Raw genomic sequence first — 18,179 nt, forward strand, 5'->3', positions numbered from 1 at the left:
ATGCCGTTTGTTCACAAATGTTCTCCAACAAACCTCTGAAGCCTTCACAGAATAACTAGATTCACACTGAGATTAAATATTGAACTATTTAATAATTAGGTGACTTCTGAACACACTGGATTTTATTTACAAGTATCAGAGTAATGTGGGCTTAATTAGACTTCAGTCAATGGTATAAAGTCATGCGCCCCACAGTTATTCACTTTTTCATCGCTTTAAATTTTAGTAAAATACATTGATATTTACATGTAACCTAAATAAACAAAAAAAGTCCAAGGTTGTGAAACCTTTTTAGAAATAAACGCACCTGCACTTTCTAGAGCGAAGCTGTATTTCGAACTTCCTGGGTCTGGTTTCCTCTCCCTCGTGAGGAGGGGCTTCGGCTGGCGCAGGAGGAAATGGCCTCCAGTCCCGTCGAACTACATGTCCAGACTCATGTGATAATGCTGGCTCTGCCTAAATCAGCCTTTAGGGAATGGGAACGTAATCCTGCATTCACATTCACTACGGAAAAAAGCACAATGTCTAAGCACGTTTCTCCTCTTCCCCCCCCCACTTCTTATTGTTCTCCGGTCGTTTCTCTCTCGCTCTTACTTTTAATTGTTTTTCTGACTTAACCGCCTCCCTCTCTCTCTTTGTTACCTCAGGCTCTGAAAGCTCTGCAGGACATGAGTTTGTCCTCACCATGCTCCCCTCCGCCTTTCTCCATGCGCCACAGCAAAGCCATTCCTGTGCAGGCCTTTGAGGTACCACCTACACATTAGTCAACCACAAACAGATTGATCTCATTAGTTCTCATCTCACTGTATGATGATGGCGTCCAGTGTTACAACAGAGCTCCCTTAACTAATGCAATATGTGAAGGGATTAGTAGTAAAGGTTTAGTGTTTACCTAAACCTTTAAGGTCAAACTATTCTTTGGAAAATTATTAAATCTGTCACTTAACCTGTTACTTGCTGTGTTTCAGTGTTTAAGCATCTTTACGTTTGAATTTAACCATTGTGATGTGGTTTAGAGTGCCAGAAGGCAGACCGGATTTAAATTATGACTGAGCAGGACAGCTTTGGTGTTCTGTAAGTCACAAAATATGTCAGCACAGCTGGAAAGTGGGGCACCAAGAATGATCATAATGCATTGTCTCTTTGCTCATCTGTGACGTTTTGTCGCCGTTTATTATTTTTGGCACCGTTGCAATGAAGAGGATTTTCAAGGAAGTGAGAACTCGGCCCTGTTATATATATATAAGTTAAAATTTGTCAAATTTAATCGGCTTAAATCAAAAATTTGAAGAGATAACCTGAAGGGATGCAAAACCCTCTTCCTGAACAAGTCAGCAACTTCAAGTAAGATATCACTATCAGACTGGCTCACTTATTTTGAGGTTCACTGCAACAGCTGACTTAAAACTGCTGCAGATGGTGTATGACTATCAGAATCACCAATAACAGCTAATGGTTTTATCCCTGCTAAAGTTTAAAATGATGTTTGAGTGATTTGCACACAGGTGCGTTTGTTTCTTTGTAAAATGTCTCATGGTTGATCGCAGGTGAAGCTGGATGTTTACCTGGCGGAGCTGACAAAGATAGGGAAGAGTCAAAAATACACTTTGTCTGTGGATGTCGAGGGAGGGCGGCTGGTGGTGATGAAGAAGGTGAAGGACAACCAGGAGGACTGGACCACCTTCACACACGACAAAAGTAAGAATCTCTTTACATCTAAACAGCTTACTATTCGGATTACGCATATTGACTGAAGTATGTGCGTTTCTATTTGTTGGTATTGTTTCACACTTAGAGCTTCATTTGTATCTGAGATTTTTTTATTCTTATTAGCGACATAGCATGCACACAATTTAAAACTTTTGATTGGAGAAAATTGGATTTGTCTGTGTCCTCTCAGTGGAAACCAGATGTTTGCACACACCAAACAAGAGACATGTAGCCATTTTTGTCACTGTGATGTTATTTTTCTTCTAAAAGGGACAGAAAACAGTTTTGCCTGAGAGCATTTTCTGCCATAAACATGTTGGATTTTCAAATGTGGTCGATGTTTTGTCCACTAAACAAGATTTAGCTCATCTGTCTGCTTTTCCTCCTGTCTGTCTCCCACCAGTCCGTCAGCTGATCAAGTCCCAGAGGGTTCAGAACAAGCTGGGTATTGTGTTTGAGAAGGAGAAGGACAAGAGTCAGAGGAAAGACTTCATCTTTGCCAGCGCCAAGGTTTGCACATATATGCAGTGGCTAGGCATAACACTCTGTCCTCTGAAAGATGAAGTGAATAACACTAACAACGACGAAAAAAGTACATTGCACATCAAAACCCATTGAGTCGGACCATCTTTATTATGACAGGATTCACTGTGGAGTCCTTTCATTAAGCTTCCACAAAGTAACAGCAATTATATCGTCCAGAGTTCACCAAGATCTTATTGAGATTGAAAAAAGAATCAGACGTCTCCAGCACATCTCAAAGTATCTTACTTGGGGTTGAGGACTCTGTGGTGCCCAGTCCACATCTGAAGACAATGTCTTAACGCTCCCTGAACCACTGCATGCTCTCATCTTCTCACCGTGATTTGCTCGTTGCTGTGGAGCATCAGACCTTTTTTCTTTGCTCGAGAGTCCAATCTTTCTTCTTTCTCGCAAAGTTTATTGTTTGTTATTTAACCTCATTTATTAGTAGAAAAAACAATCTTTGAATTTGTATTTGACAGAGAATGATCTTAAATGATAATTTGTTAAAAACAAAGATTAACTGTAATGGCTTTAGTAAAATCAGAGTAAAATAAGATTAAATAAAGATGTGATTTGCTCATCATATTTGTCCAGCAAAAAATAGATATTCCATGTGTTGAATAACTGACTTGATAAAACTATTAAGATATTTTTTTTTCCACAATTGAATTAATCTGGATGAACTTCTGTCCTCTGATGCGTTTTTTTTTTTTCAGAAGCGGGAGGCATTTTGCCAGCTGCTGCAGCTCATGAAGAACAAACATTCCAACCAGGATGAGCCTGATATGATTTCCATCTTTATAGGCACCTGGAATATGGGTCAGGAACATAAAAGCACGCTGTAGCGCTCAGTGACATATCTATCCAAAGTGTGATGAGTTTTAATTCAACAGGCAGATTTGTTCTTTGTGTTCAGGCTCGGTACCGTCACCTAAATCTGTGGCTTCCTGGGTGCTGTGCCGCGGCCTGGGGAAAACTCTGGACGAGATGACCGTCACCATTCCCCATGACCTTTACGTGTTCGGATCGCAGGAGAACTCGGTGTGTGATCGGGAGTGGGTGGAGTCGCTGCGAGCCGTGCTGAAGGAGCAGACGGAGCTGGATTACAAACCGGTGAAGAAAATATTTATTTTCACCTCAAATCTGTTCAAATTAGGAAGTGGCTAAAAAGGAAAAAATAGAAATGTCTGAGGAGAAGTTTGAAAAGAGCTGAATTAGGACTGGGTTCTCTTAGTTTAGTCTAAATGCAGAAATTATCACCACAAGTTCCTTATTGTTGTTGCTTCTGCAGATCGCCGTGCAGACGCTGTGGAGCATAAAACTTGCTGTGTTGGTGAAACCTGAACATGAAAACAGGATCAGCCATGTGGGGATGTCCAGTGTTAAGACAGGAATCGCTAACACACTGGGTAAAAATGACATGCCTATTTTAACTGGTTATCAAGATTATGCATTATTATGTCATCAGTTTGTAAACTCAAACTTTCCAAAAGTTTTAAAAACAAGGAATTAAGCTAATTTTCTCTTCGGTCTTCCATAATATTGTGTGCCTAACGTTTTGCCCAGGCAACAAAGGCGCGGTTGGCGTGTCGTTCATGTTCAACGGGACGTCGTTTGGATTCGTCAACTGTCATCTGACGTCAGGCAATGAGAAAATTGCAAGGTGCCAAATATCACCACTCTATTTTTAAAACACATTTTCACCACATGGATGATTCTGAAAGTTGAAAACCAGAATGGGAATCAAGTTCCTGATTATTTTTTACCCCCAGATGAAGGAACTCCTAACCTAAATTCAGTCATTTATATCGTGTTTTTGTTTTGTTTCTTTTGTTTTTTTTGGTCATCCATAACTGTATTTGAATGAAACATACTTTTAGATCTGTACAATCAATGTTATTGTATATTAAAGAAATATTTTTTATATTTTTTACAAAGAAGATTTTCAAAGATATATATATATATATATATATATATATATATATATATATATATATATATATATATATATATATATATATATATATATATATATATAATGAGCCTGATACTCATTTTCATAATAAAAACACAATCAACCTTATGCAGGACAACCTTTCCTTTCATAATCATCACCATTACTGACACCTAGTGGACGAAAGTGGAATAGTTTTTCTGTTGGCTCTACGTATATGAAACAATCACAGGGTTTCAGGTTAGTTGATGAGAATTATGCTTGAAACATGAAGTCAGGCTGAATGTGATGCTTTGCTGTTTTTTTGTTGTAAGCGTGAAGCTATTATTTATGCTAGATAATATGATCTGCAGTCTAAGGTATCAAATTGCTCCTTATTTTAACTTAAAAATATTTATTTAATTTGTGAAAAAGCCAATTTTTTTCTTATTTTTTTGCTTTATTCTTTTCAATTGTAATCTAACAACTGTTTGACCTTTTCCAGGAGAAACCAGAACTATCTGGACATCCTGCGGCTGCTGTCCTTAGGAGACAAACAGCTGAGCTCCTTTGACATCTCGCTGCGCTTCACACACCTGTTTTGGCTCGGAGACCTCAACTACAGACTGGATATGGATATTCAGGTGAGTTAAAACAAAGTCCAGTTGAGTGACTGCAGCAACATTGTGTGAAACATGGTTTCTGATCCATTTCTGTCCCCATTGTTTGCGTGTTTCTGCAGGAAATTTTAAATTACATTAACAGGAAAGAGTTTGAGCCGCTGCTCAAAGTGGACCAGCTCAACCTGGAGAGAGAGAAGAATAAAGTGTTTTTACGCTTTGGTTAGTGTCTCTCATCAGAGTTTTATTGTGTGCACTGTTTTCAGGAGCTGAAATCTCATCGTCGTCAAAATGTTTCTGTCCTTGACAGAATTTCAGTGGCCTCATAAATCAGCTTACGTTATGACTCACAGTTACCAAAAGCACCTACCCATCCTTTAAATAGTTCACTCAAACCACAGGTTTCCTTTTCAGTTAGAGCAAGTGAGAGGAAAAAGAGGGATAGGCTGTAAATACACACATTTTGAAGGTTAGCTGTTTTTAAAAATATCCTCCACCCAGAAATTGTAATCTTTTTGTTAAAAAAGTTTGACAAAATACTATTAAAAGTTAGAATATCTGATTACTTGTTGTAGCCTTTTGTAAAGGAATTATGTCTAATTACATTAAGAGGCTTCGTTTACTTATTATTATTATTTTTTGTGCGTTTAAAATGCAGGAACTAAATGTTCTGCGTTGCCCCGGTTCACACATACGACGTACAAATCATGCACCATGCGTAAGCACCTTTTTAGTCAGAATCTGGATGCAAGTTTTTTGCTTTTAAATGAGAGAGCAGTTTTAAAAACAGCAGAATTTTCTGATCTTTTGGGCTACAGAGTCAGAATAATACCAGTAGATCTACTCAAATAAAAAGCATCTGTGATTTTTTTGTTTTTTCTTACATTTACAGAAAAGTAATCCTTTTTCATTTTGTGTGCAGCTGAGGAAGAGATCTCGTTCCCCCCCACCTACCGTTACGAACGAGGCTCCAGGGACACGTACGTGTGGCAGAAGCAGAAAGCTACAGGGGTGAGTTCAGGATTTAAACGTCACAGCCTTCCTCTGACCTGGACTAATCTATATTCCTCTTTATGGGAGTTCAAAGGAGAAATCAGCTTTTGTGTTGTTTTTTAGATGAGGACCAACGTGCCGTCGTGGTGTGACCGGATCCTCTGGAAGTCATATCCAGAAACACACATTGTTTGCAACTCCTATGGTAAGACAGATAAAAGATAGCAAAATGGGTTCTGGGCTTGAAAATGCTTTTGGTTGCACGTTGAATGCTAACTGTGGCCGTTTTCTAGGCTGTACAGATGATATTGTGACCAGTGACCATTCCCCAGTGTTTGGCACATTTGAGGTTGGAGTGACATCTCAGTTTGTCTCCAAGAAAGGTAAATGTTTTAACTCACATCTGTCAACAGAATCAAGGGCATGGATTTGAATTTTCTTTTTTACAGTACCTTGCAAAAGGATTTATACATTCTAGTGTGGGGTTAGGACATATGGGAAACTTCAAACATGACTTAAGTGCTTAACTCATCAAATTTTTACAGTTTCTCTCACCTGAGTTGCTTGACACCTAATAATCATGTTAAAGCACTTGGTTGCACTCAGTTTTGTGCAGGGAGATCAGAGGGACAGAAACTGAATACAAAGACACGCCATACTTTTCAGATTGCACTTTGCAGCACACTATAAAAACCAGGGAAGTTTTGCATTTCCTTGTTGTGGTTTGTCATGATTCCACTAAAACAAAGTTTCTCATAACATGACAAAATGTTACATTTAAGGACCATACATGTGTTTGCATGGTGATATAGATTGCTAATTTCATGCCTGCTGCAGTTTCCTTACAATCATCGCCTCTGTACTCGTGTTTTTAATCTCGCTCTTTCTGCCCTGGCTCACCTCCTCTGCCCCCTTCTCTCGTCTCCATTTCTGACTTCCTCTGTAGGTCTACCAAAGTCTTCAGAGCAGGCCTACATCGAGTTTGAGAGCATTGAGGCCATTGTTAAGACGGCAAGCCGGACTAAGTTCTTCATAGAGTTTTACTCCACCTGTCTGGAAGGTGAGTCAGAGGTTTCCGGATCCTCTCAGTGACTCTAAAACCTACACTCAACTGCAGCTCGGACCTTCTTTTTGCACAAAAAAAAAATATCTGAATGTATGAAAACTCACCATTGTTCTTTTTGCACCCCTATCCTGCCCTCTTTCCTCCCCTCCCTGTATTTAGACAGTCAGTATTCCTCTGAGCCAGCATCCATTTATTGACTGCATGCTCACCGTGTCACATGTAAATGAAACTTCTCGCTCCTCTTTCTTCCTCCCCACCTCGTCCCCTCCTCCGTCCTTCTCCACGTTCCTCTGCGTTTTTAGAGTTCAAGAAGAGCTACGAGAACGACAGCCAGAGCAGCGACAACGTGAACTTCCTGCGTGTGGGCTGGTCCAACAAGCAGCTCACCACGCTCAAACCGCTCCTGTCGGAAATCGAGTACCTGCAGGACCAACACCTGCTGCTGACCGTCAAATCGGTGGACGGATACGAGTCCTATGGTAGGAGCAGGACTCTGCGGTGTTAAATAAGAAGGGGACTGTATCGCAGCCCTAATGATCGTCTGTATGTGTTTGTTGGTAGGAGAGTGTGTGTTGGCCCTTAAATCAATGATTGGCAGCACAGCCCAGCAGTTCCACACCTACCTGTCCCACCGAGGGGAAGAAACAGGAAACATCCGGGGCTCCATGAGGGTCAGGGTTCCAGCTGAACGGATGGGCACCAGGGAGCGACTGTATGGTAATGGAACAGTGTTTGGATCAGAGGCAGATGTAGGCAGGGAGATCAAATATAAGCTAATAAAAATCTCGTAATATTTCAACTTTTTAAGCTCTAGAAGTTAATCTAGATTTACCAAAGACTTTGCAGCGTCTCAGGTTTAATTGAACTCTTTTGTTTCAGAGTGGATCAGCGTGGACCAAGACGAGACAAGCGGACCCAAAGGGAAATCCACCACGGTGTCCAGAGTGGGACACGAGTATGTGAAGTCAGTACAACTCAACCTGCCATTTCCTCCTGCTTACCGATACTGAAACTAACAGGGCTAACTCATAAAACCCACACAGACGTCTCTCTGTGACCCGAGCGGAGTGTTTTCTGTGCGAGGAGACCAACACGAATTGTTGAGCTCAGTGACCAGGCTGCCTGTTATTAGCAATAGTAACCTGGAAACAATGTACCTAGGCAGGAGAGTGGCTTCTTTTGAAGCCTTTTGACTGGAAAGGAACACCGTCACAAAGAGATGAAGTGTTTACCACTGGTTTAAACCGTTTATTCCTGCAGGTTTCATATGGTATATAGATGCCGTCAAAGTTAAGATACATAATGATGGACTAAATACCACACCAATATTCAACACTTCTGAAAAAATCTGTACTCCTATCACTTGCTTTTTAATGTTAGGAGTTGGACATTCTTGTAATTTTAACGTAGATCTTTTAGTTGATGATTGATCGGGAGTTTTATAGTCCTGCGGGAATGAAAACAGTTTCAGGAGTTTGAAACCGATTATCAGCCAATCAGAGCTGAGGATTTATGATGAGAAAGGGAACAAATCCAGCAAAATGGCTGAAATTCAAATATTTGACTGAATGTTTTTTAACAGAGTTATTAAATCATTTGGTATTTTGAAATTAAGTTTGACATGTAGAACATGTTTTTATTATATATTTTGATTTCTGAATGGCTTGGTCAGCATCTTTTTGGAGCTGCATGTTAAATTGTTTTGACTGGCTTGTGGTGCAGACAGTCTGTGGTTCGTAAACAGCTGGGAGAGCTGGGGAAGGTCAACGAGGAGGGAGAAAAAAACTGCAAGGAGGAAAATGCTGCAAGGTACGAACTCATGACAGACTCTTGTATTCATAAACCAATCAGATAAACCATATCCAGCTAAAAACAGATTACAATGTTGGATGTTTTGATTCTGTCTGTATTGTAAAGATCCAAACAGGACACGCCAGACGGTGATTCCTCGATCGGCAAAAACAGCTTCAACAACCCGGCCTACTACATCCTGGAGGGCGTTCCCCATCCATCAGCTGCTGAGCTCCTCTCCTCTCCTACCTCTCCGACCGCCCCGCCCGTTAAAGCCCCACCTTCCTCAGCTGGGGCTCGAACCAAACCTCCTCCTGCAGCCTCTGGACCCACTCACTCCCGCAGAACTGTGTCAGGACACCCAGCCCGCGGAGTCAGTGAGGAGAGCTCCTCGGAGGATGACGGAGGCGCTGCCCTGGCTGGCGCTGCCCTGGCTGGCGCTCAAAGTGGAGGCATCGGAGGAACAGTTGGCAGCACCCTGAATCGCCCCCCTCCCGACTTCCCTCCTCCTCCTCTCCCTAAGGGAGCCCTGGAGACGGCGGCGGAGGCCCAACTCAGCAAGCCTCGCGCTCTCTACCCGGACCTGGCCGAGGTCAGGATCCCGCCGGCCGGACCCGCGGGGCCTCTGGCCTTGGGAGACGGTTTCAGGCGAGGGGCGGCCGGGGCGTTGGACGATCAGTCGTGCTCTGTGCTGCAGATGGCAAAGACTCTGAGTGAGAGTGAGTTTCCCGGACAACCGCCTCGCGCTCCCTCAGCGCCACCCCCAGTTCGAGTGCCAACGATCGGTATCCTGGATGCCTGCCGCACCTTCCCACCCAGGAACCCCATCCCAGAGAGCATAGCAGAGGACATGCCAGAGGAGGTGAGACAGTCTAGCCTAAAATTATTCAGACCCATGTTGTGGCATATCCACAGCACAATGGATATGCTGTGATATAAACCAGTCCATTGAAGCTCTGTCTGAATATTTAGAGCTGAAGGTGAACCGTCGCTCCAGTTTCTAGTGTTTTCCAGCCGCTTAACAGATTTGCCTGTTAAGAGGCTCCACCTAAATCTGATTAAAGAAAACTGATCTTCCCATCAGCTTCCCTGTCCCTGGCAAAGAAAGGCATCCCCACAGCATGATGCTTCCGCCACCCTTTCTTCACGTGTCACATTTAACCAGATCAGCTTCTTCATATTTGCTGTGTTCAGTCATCTTTCAGCAATGATTATCTTTGCTTGGTTCATCACATAAAGAGAAACATGGATGTTTGTAACTTTGAGTACTTTTCAAGGAGTCGTTAACTGGGGGTAGGCATTTGTCGTATTGTTTATCATTTGTCGTGATAGATTTCTCATCATAAATTCATTAATGTTTAAAAATAAAACTGTCCCTATTGTCAGGATTGTTAGTTAAACTACTTTCGCCGATGCTTGTTCAATAGCCGCATCAACAAATATGAATATATTTGATCATATGATTAAATGCAGTTACTGTGTGCCGTTTAATGATGTAAATCTTACTTCTTCTTAATGTGACTAGTATCCTAGAGAGGCGCATGTTTTGTGTGTCACTTATTCACATTCATTCAGTTGCCTAAAAAAGAAGTAATAAATGGTTATCGTCAGATGTGCTTTGCTGATGCTGCATTTCTCCTGTCCAGGCACTGTGGGGCAGCAGTAGCTCATCTTTGTCTGTGGGAGAGTCGTCGGTGGGGGAGTGGCTGCAGAGACTGGGACTGGAGCGATACGAGCAGGGGCTTCTGCACAACGGCTGGGACGATCTGGAGTTCCTCAGGTAGCCGTCGTCACAAACACACACCGCCTGTGTTTGTGTTAATGCTGTGGTGAACTGGAATGAAAGACCCGGGCAGCAAGTGACCACTTAGTTTGCAGGAAAAGCCCCTGAAATATGAGCTCCATGTATTTGACTGTTTTCTTTAATCTTTGCATATTTTTACTGATGACAGTAATAACAAAAGTACATGACACTTTCGTATCATAACTGCAAATTAATGGTTTGAAAAGTGAAAAACTATGAATATATCATTAATGTTTGGCTTTTAATGATATATTTGATGTATTTTAGGGTGATTTAACAATACGATGTGAAACTTTATAACATTTTAAAGCATGTGCAGTAATTTTCAAACATACACATGCACTTTCAGCAGGTTGCAATGGGACCTAAAATGGTTTTCAGAAAACTTGTGGTTGATTATTTAGCTTTTCTGATTACGAGAAACAGTTATGTTTATTTAAATGTCTGTTTTTAATCTGTAACATTCTGATTCAAACACAATGATGAACGGAAGCTGGAAGGGAAGTTTGTGATGTTTATCAGTGATGCCCAAAGTCGGTCCTCGAGGGCCGACTTTGGGCATCACTGACGTTTCTGCTCAAACCGTTTATGAACTGGAAGCAACTGGCTGAAATGTATTGACTTCACATAAAACATGGATCTGTTGGAGAAAACTCATTTTATTCAGGTTAACTAAACACTTCTACATATTGAAAATTGTGCACTCATTCCTGTGTTGTTTTTATTTTGTTGTGATTTTCCACTCTTGTCATTTTCTCTGTTTCCAGTGACATCACAGAGGAGGACCTGGAGGAGGCCGGGGTCCTGGATCCCGCTCACAAGCAGATCCTGCTGGAGAGCCTCAGGCAGCAGCAGCAGCAGAAATGAGCTGCTGCAGACTGGATTTTTTGACCCGTCCAAACCGGCGGCTCTCAGCTGAACCGACCCGATCCGAGCTGGAACCCGCTAACTGATGCCAGACAGTGCCTTCTGAGAGAAAATTGCACTCCATTTGTACTTTCAAGAACATTTGCTGATCCAACGTCCTCTTTCATTTGTACTGTATGTGTGTTGTTATTGTCATAGATGTGGCCTTATTTAATCATTTCAGTCCTCGGAGCATCACTATAGAACCCCTCACTGTAAATCCAATGTTTTTTTTGAGTTACAAAGGTAAAACTGATGCGTGGGGAGGTGCAATCGGTGCTGTGACATCAGATCTGACCTGTAATTGCAAGATATTTAAAGCACATTTCTTTTTCCTTTCATTTTTTTTTTTTTTTTTGAGAACTGAATTCTTTGAGGATTCATTCAAATTGGGCACATTTGAGGATTTCTAAGCCTAATTTTTGGAAATTATTGTTTGATGAGTGTGCAGCGGCAGAAAGGAAGCTAGGCGGGTGAATTTTGATAGATCTGAGTTAACTTTTTCAAATCAGATTGTGTATTTTGTTGTAATGATGTCTGGGCTGCAGTTTATTTGGTTTATGGCTGGTAGTGAGTGTCGCTGCATGTATTTATATGTTTATGTTTTATTATAAAGGGAATTTTCAGCTAACCAAATTGATCCATATAAAGCTGGAACTGTGTATTTTCACCTTGATGCAGCATTTTTGTCATACCATTCTTGCACGACTGATGCCGTCATTTTGACAGTACTGGAAAGAAGATCCTTGTAGCGTAAATGTTTTATTTTCCCACGGACGCCAATATGCCAGCTCTGAACAATTCCTGTAAAAGTGAGCAAGGCTGTGCATTTCAAGTCATGAATGCTGCACCGAGCTCTGATGAGACTGAATATTACATCTTTTATTTAAGCCTCAAATTTCTGAGCCTGCACTTGTGTCATTAGTGTTCAATTTTTATTTGTTCAATTTCACGTTTGAAATGCCACAGCGTTCAGGGAGTCGGTTAACATAGCCGGGTGTAATTACAGGAACAGATTTAATAAACCATCACACTGCTGATTGTGTCATACTATGGTTAAGACATAGATTTATTCTCATAATTTCAGATGTTTCTGTATTTTAGGGCCATATGTTGTGCTCATGGGAATTGTTCCCCCTCGAACACTTTGCACATATTGTGCTCCCTAATTTGCCCAGCAGGTGGTGCTATTTCGCTGAAACGGCCTCTGCAGACGCTCGCCCTTGAAATAAGTTCCTACCAGAGGTTTTCCATTGACCTCTTTAGTTTTAAATAACGAGCTATACTATTTTAATTTTTTATAGAATCACACTATGCTATTTATGGTCATTTTAACAGCTTAGAGTGAAAGAATGTTTGAAGGAAAACTTTAAATGAGTCCTCTGATGTAGAAATCAATCATTTGTTTGTAGAAAAAGTTTCCCAGTCCGTTGATCCCAGTGTTGTTCGCCACACACTTATTTCAAATTGCAAAGCAAATATGTCATTTCAATGTGTCTAATCTTTTCAGGCCTTTCAGTGTTCTCAGAGATGTGTTTCATATTTGTGTGTGTGCGTGAAATGGAGACTTACCCGTGTTAATTTTCTCCTCCTACACTCCAATTATATGTAGCCTTGAGTTTTGCTCGTATTAAGTTAATGTAAATTGTCACCCGTTGTTTTTTTCAATAAAAGTCTAATAGTTTTCCTTTTGTTCACGGGGTTACCGCTTTTTCTTGTCCGTTGGACTGTACATGTTTTTAACTTCAGGAGATTCGGTCAAATAAAATGTCGTAACACCTTATTCTGTCACATGCAAGAAACCAGATCATGAGATGTTGTCAGGTAGTGCCTTCATTATGTAGATTTATTAGAATATTCATAGTGCTGTAACTTCTCATTCAACAGAGCTTCACATGTTCCTGTGAGACAGACGCTCTGCAGTGAAGTAGGACTGTAAAGCCAGAAAAAAAAGTGGGACGACTATCTAATATTTATATTACTATCTACAGAATTTACAGCCATTCAAAGATGTGTGAAAAATATTAATAAATACATGTTGGGGTTTTTTTTGTTGTTTTTTTTTTTTTCATTCTGAGGAATGCATGAAAAAGCCCAAAACTGAGGCATTAAGGGACAAAACAGGACATTTTATGTAGGTTTAGAACAAGTAATTCTGGTTTGGTCTGAAAAGTTGATTAAAGCAGGTGGAGGGAAGGGGAAGCAACCTCTTCAGTCTTAAGTGAGGGACGGATTGCATTGCTTTACCATCAGCAGAACAGATCCATTATGCAGTCAGACCCACAAATTTCCAAGCTTAAACTACAAGTTTGACTCAAAAACCGTCTCCCTTTTGAGATTCGCCAAAAGTGGCAACTGTTTTCTAAGACGTCACATTCGGACGAGGGAATGAGCCGATCTGGGGAGGCGTCTAGTCTGAACCCACCAGCTCTAATTGGATTTTGAGGCACCCCCGTTCCGCTCAGCAAAGAGAGATTTGGGGCCATTTAAAAAAAAAAAAAGTCTGTGTATCTAGTTGTGCTTGAGGGTAAAGGTTTGCTTTGTTTCCTCAGCAAAGATGAGCGATGTTTGGATTTCTGCTTTTAGGTCGTACCTGACCTCCATACTTCATCAGAGCTGCTGCACAGAGTGTGGGAATGTGAGTACGCAACAAAAACAGAGAAGATGCTAGGAAGTGTTCAGGAGACAACTTGAACGCCTGTAATGCAGAGTTCAAAGTCATTAAATAGAGAAAGTTTTAGGAATCTGTAATCTGTCCACATCCAAGCTGATTCTGTACAGCTTCATAACACGCCTGGACTACCAGACCTGGTATTTTCTGGCCTCTGACCAGAACTTGATGGGCATCTTTTGTTTCTCCACTTAAAAAAAAAAAACAAAGAAAAAAAGTTTGAAGCTCTCATCTATTCCTGATTGGTCCTCGTCTTCTCCCCCTCTCTACCTCAGAACAGATTTGTCTTGATGCCAGGATTGGGTTTTCTGTGGAAGGACGACAGGACTCCGGCGAAAGGCCCGGTCATACTGTCCGCCGGCTGCCAGGCCTTCAGAATCTCCTGAGTCTGAGCAGCCGGCTGGGCCACAGCTGGGTTGGACGGCCCCAGGCTGGACCAGCTGGGGGGCTTCAGCCCCTGCAGGACCGGGGAGCTGGAGGCGTTGGTGTAGCCGCTGTTGGCGGGGGCCGGGCTGGGGCTCAGGCTGGCGGGGCTCCCCAGGTTCCCGTTGGCCGAGCCGGGCAGGGAAGCGGTGCTGTCGGGTGTGGGGCTGCAGGTGGACTCCTTGGACTCGTCGTCATCCGACGAAGATCTCGTTTCTCCACCTTTCTTCCCCCCAGAGCTGCTGCTGCTGCTGCTCCCCGTGTTGCCACCAGAGCTGTTGGCCTTGGCATTGGCTGCCCTCTCCTGCTTGCGGAACTTGGCACGCCTGTTCTGGAACCACACCTGTAGGCACAAACACAGGAACCTTTAGGGTGGACGGACCATAGCAGGTGGACATGCAGTAGCAGCCACCAAGTGAGGACAAGGAGAGGCCAACCCTCCATCCACACACACTTATGTATAGAAATATTTATTAACATGAAAACAAAGGAGATGCAGTTTTAGTGAGGCGCATAACTTTTCTCTAATTACCATAAAACTCCTCGTTTTTAGTAATCATTTGTTGTGTCTCACAATCTTTAGAGGCCCCAATAAGCCAACCAAAGAGCTTTCTGGAGGTGCACCATGCAGAAGGACACACAGAAAAGACTATTGCCCTCACCTGGACCCGGGCCTCGGTCAGATCTATTTTCAGCGCCAGCTCCTCTCGGGTGTAGATGTCCGGGTAGTGCGTCTCGGCGAAGACTCGCTCCAGCTCCTTCAGCTGGGAGCTGGTGAAGGTGGTCCTGATGCGCCGCTGCTTCCTCTTCTCGTTCAGTCCGGAAGGGTCCGAGAAGAACTTGTAGGGAACTGAAAGAGAGTGACAATTGTTTCTTTTTTTTTTTTTTTTTTTTTCTTTTTTTTTGATGGAGCAAACAACGATTGGCGTGTGATTGGAATCTCAATGCGCGGTGCGTAAAAACGGCAGAGTCGCTTCGAATCCGGATATTTTTAATTCATAAAAATTGCATTAAATATACAAAAAATATATTTTTTCTAAATTGAAAAATAGTCGGCCTTATTATTCGGAAAAAGTAAAATATATTAATACTTTTTAATCTCAATGAAAATCGGTTTTATTTAACTCAGCAATTGTTCGTTGAGATTTGAGAATGAACAAATTCATAAATATTTGAGAGTTTAGAGTATTTCATGATATTCATTCAGACACAGTGCAAAATACCGTCATTTTTGTTTATGCATTAATTCAATTAAATTAGGCATTTTAATAACAACAGAATTGTTGTTAATAAACGGATGAAATAATATTTGTATTGCCTCGTTATTCTTGCACATCTCGTGCTGAGAACGGAATCATTTATGACATTAAGATAAATTATAGTTATAATTTGTGTCATAGCGTTTACGGTTGAGAAAGTCCAGTTCTTGAGTTCTTTAAAAAATAGCTTTTGGTTATTTTTATTTATTTTATTTTTTTTTACATTGTTCGAATCAAGTGAACCATTAAAACAGCTGCAGCTCTCTAAGTCTAACTCGTCCCTCTTGGCTGTGCAGCCAGTAAGACCTCAGAGCAGAGCGAAGGCGGGCGGCCGCGTCCTACCGGAGGAGTACGGTGTGGGCTGGTGCTCTCGCAGGGCCCCCAGCGTGCAGCTGGCCGTGCTCAGCGGCGTGCAGCCCGGGTTGGAGAACGGCCCGCTCCGGATCGGGTTGTACTGGAAGGAGCTGGCCTGGCTGCAGGAGCTGAAGTCCGCGTAGGCCGACGCTTCCATGGCCGCCATGCAGGAGTCGTAGGAGTTCAGGTAGGAGTAATCCATCTTATACATGGAGGAGAGCCGGCGCAGACCCCGGTCCGCGGCTTTTTCACGCAGCTGCTGCTCGTCTCTCGACGGTGACGGCGCGTCGGAGTCGGGCTTCTTCTCTCCAGGTTCTCCAAACTTTCCCCTCCCTCAAACTCTTTTGGTTTGTATATCTCTGTGTGGAGGGGCTCCCTGCGGTAATCCAGATGTGTTCTTTGCACTCTCTCTCTCTCTCTCTCTCTCTCTCTCTCTCTCTCTCTCTCTCTCTCTCTCTCTCTCTCTCTCTCTCTTCTCTTTCACCTCCTCTGTCTGTGCGTGTCTTCAGCTCTCCTCTCCTCTCCGCGCTGCGCTCCGTTTGACAGCGCGCTGCGGCTCGCGCGGCGCTTATAATAAACTCGGCAGGGCGCGAGACAATGGCGAAGCGGTGGTCTTGTTTCCATGACAATGCCGCCAGCGAGTGAGCGCGGAAACAGACTGTGCCCCCCCCCCCCCCCCCCCCAAAAGATCATCGCACCGCCCACGCGGTCCACGGCGTTAGTTAAAACCACCGAACCTCCCCCCCCCATCAAATCACTTAAAAAGCCCCTGCTTCCTTTACCGGACGCATCTATTACTAATTCTCCAGCTCAGCCCAGATGTGACGAGAATCGACCATCATTCTCACGCTTCCATAAACTCGCGTTCATTGAACGGGTTCAGTTCGGTTCAGTTCGGTTCAGTTCATCTGTGTCCTGATTTCAGTTCATTCGACGCAGACAAACAGATTCAACTCGTTTGCTGGAGAAATATATATTTACGTTGAATCACTTCAGCGTCATCGAACCACACAGGAAGATTTCACTTCAAGTTGGATGATCCAAGTTATAATGGAATTTAGTCAAATTCAATTTAGTTAATGCTGTTTGTAGTGAATCATACAGCTGGAAGCCATTGGGACTGTTGGATTGAGATACTGATATATGAAAAAGTCCATGAGGATTTCATTAAAAAAAAGATAGAAAACTTTACATTTTTTCGCTAAAATGATGTTAGGATTTTTTTTTAAATGTCATTTTTCATTATAAACTTGGTCTTGAGGCCTTTTCACAAATTCATTGTCAGTCGGGGCAGACTTTGCATAAATATTAATGCTTATTATTATTGTTTTTTTACAATCGCTTCTTTTTCTTTTCTTTCTTTTTTTTTTTTTAAAGACTATTATAATTACTATTATAATGTGCGCATAATTCCTGTTAGACGGCGCTCCAGCAGCGAGGCCCCGCGCATCTCGAAAAGCCGGCCAGTTCCTCTGCGTCTCCAACTGACGCGCCGCAGCTCCTCCGCCGAGTCCTTATGTGCGGGGAAAACGTCCAGATGTGACGGTGATTGGCGAGATTAAAAGCTCTGATTTGATTCCGATCACTTTTTACCGACATGTCACCAGAGTGCGCGTCAGTTTGATGTATCGGACCGGAGAGGAGGAGGGGTGGGGGTCGGGGGGAGCGCGGCGCGGCGCGGCGCGACGCGTCGGGCTAACCATAAACGCATTGACGCGTCATAAATTGGTTTAAGTTTATTGTACGGTGTCATGCAACGCGATAAGTCATATCCCACGCGGCCCCTCCGTGACACAGAGGCTCCGAAACCGGGAGGCATCGCAAGAGCGCAAAGCTTCCCAAACACGAACGGATGCTTCGTTTTTCACTCTGCTGCTCCCCTGCTTTATGTGCGCCCTTGGTGGAATTAACAGGCTTTTTATTAGAGGGTAAACTTCACCGAATAATACGATCCACAAACCAAAAATTACGTTGCGCTCGTACGGGGAGGGAATTAATTGAGTTTGGCCTGCGCGCCCGCGCGGAAAATGTCATAATAAAGGCTCAAAAGTGCGCACTCTTATCTCCGCTTGACCAGAGGCTGCGTGATGATGCCCCTTAATGGCATTAACCCACCACTCTGCG

General features: G+C 42.8%; 2 protein-coding genes across 2 annotated transcripts in view; one reads left to right on the plus strand and one right to left on the minus strand.

The window, feature by feature from the left end:
- Positions 1 to 13,040, plus strand: part of inppl1a (inositol polyphosphate phosphatase-like 1a) — a 28,021-nt gene extending 14,981 nt beyond the window's left edge. Inside the window, exons 8-27 of the mRNA XM_055027835.1 lie at positions 648 to 746; positions 1,548 to 1,698; positions 2,114 to 2,220; positions 2,952 to 3,054; positions 3,152 to 3,348; positions 3,527 to 3,644; positions 3,802 to 3,898; positions 4,674 to 4,812; positions 4,911 to 5,010; positions 5,711 to 5,799; positions 5,905 to 5,986; positions 6,075 to 6,164; positions 6,728 to 6,841; positions 7,150 to 7,326; positions 7,409 to 7,564; positions 7,727 to 7,811; positions 8,570 to 8,656; positions 8,765 to 9,500; positions 10,285 to 10,418; positions 11,210 to 13,040. Of these exons, the coding sequence (XP_054883810.1) occupies positions 648 to 746; positions 1,548 to 1,698; positions 2,114 to 2,220; positions 2,952 to 3,054; positions 3,152 to 3,348; positions 3,527 to 3,644; positions 3,802 to 3,898; positions 4,674 to 4,812; positions 4,911 to 5,010; positions 5,711 to 5,799; positions 5,905 to 5,986; positions 6,075 to 6,164; positions 6,728 to 6,841; positions 7,150 to 7,326; positions 7,409 to 7,564; positions 7,727 to 7,811; positions 8,570 to 8,656; positions 8,765 to 9,500; positions 10,285 to 10,418; positions 11,210 to 11,309 (2,961 nt within the window). The 3' untranslated portion in view covers positions 11,310 to 13,040. The remainder of the gene's footprint in view (positions 1 to 647; positions 747 to 1,547; positions 1,699 to 2,113; positions 2,221 to 2,951; positions 3,055 to 3,151; positions 3,349 to 3,526; positions 3,645 to 3,801; positions 3,899 to 4,673; positions 4,813 to 4,910; positions 5,011 to 5,710; positions 5,800 to 5,904; positions 5,987 to 6,074; positions 6,165 to 6,727; positions 6,842 to 7,149; positions 7,327 to 7,408; positions 7,565 to 7,726; positions 7,812 to 8,569; positions 8,657 to 8,764; positions 9,501 to 10,284; positions 10,419 to 11,209) is intronic.
- Positions 13,041 to 13,163: 123 nt separating this feature from the next.
- phox2a (paired like homeobox 2A) lies at positions 13,164 to 16,654 on the minus strand. Its single transcript, XM_055027839.1, has 3 exons — positions 16,044 to 16,654; positions 15,105 to 15,292; positions 13,164 to 14,785 (listed from the first exon to the last, which is right to left on the minus strand). The coding sequence occupies exons 1-3, from the start codon at positions 16,264 to 16,266 to the stop codon at positions 14,291 to 14,293; spliced, it is 906 nt and encodes a 301-aa protein (XP_054883814.1). The 5' UTR covers positions 16,267 to 16,654; the 3' UTR covers positions 13,164 to 14,290.
- Between the last annotated feature and the right edge of the window lie 1,525 nt (positions 16,655 to 18,179).

This window comes from Poeciliopsis prolifica, unplaced genomic scaffold, assembly GCF_027474105.1.
Source record: "Poeciliopsis prolifica strain line A6 unplaced genomic scaffold, Auburn_PproV2 SCAFFOLD004, whole genome shotgun sequence".
Taxonomy (NCBI): domain Eukaryota; kingdom Metazoa; phylum Chordata; class Actinopteri; order Cyprinodontiformes; family Poeciliidae; genus Poeciliopsis; species Poeciliopsis prolifica.

Bases quoted from the DNA above. Each gene is read 5' to 3' on its own strand.
- phox2a (XM_055027839.1), bottom strand. From the start codon at position 16,266: ATGTATAAGATGGATTACTCCTACCTGAACTCCTACGACTCCTGCATG. The intron at 15,293-16,043 runs GTAGGACGCGGC...ACTCTCTTTCAG, and splicing joins GCCCACACCGTACTCCTCCG to TTCCCTACAAGTTCTTCTCG. The intron at 14,786-15,104 runs GTGAGGGCAATA...TTGTGCCTACAG, and splicing joins TGACCGAGGCCCGGGTCCAG to GTGTGGTTCCAGAACAGGCG.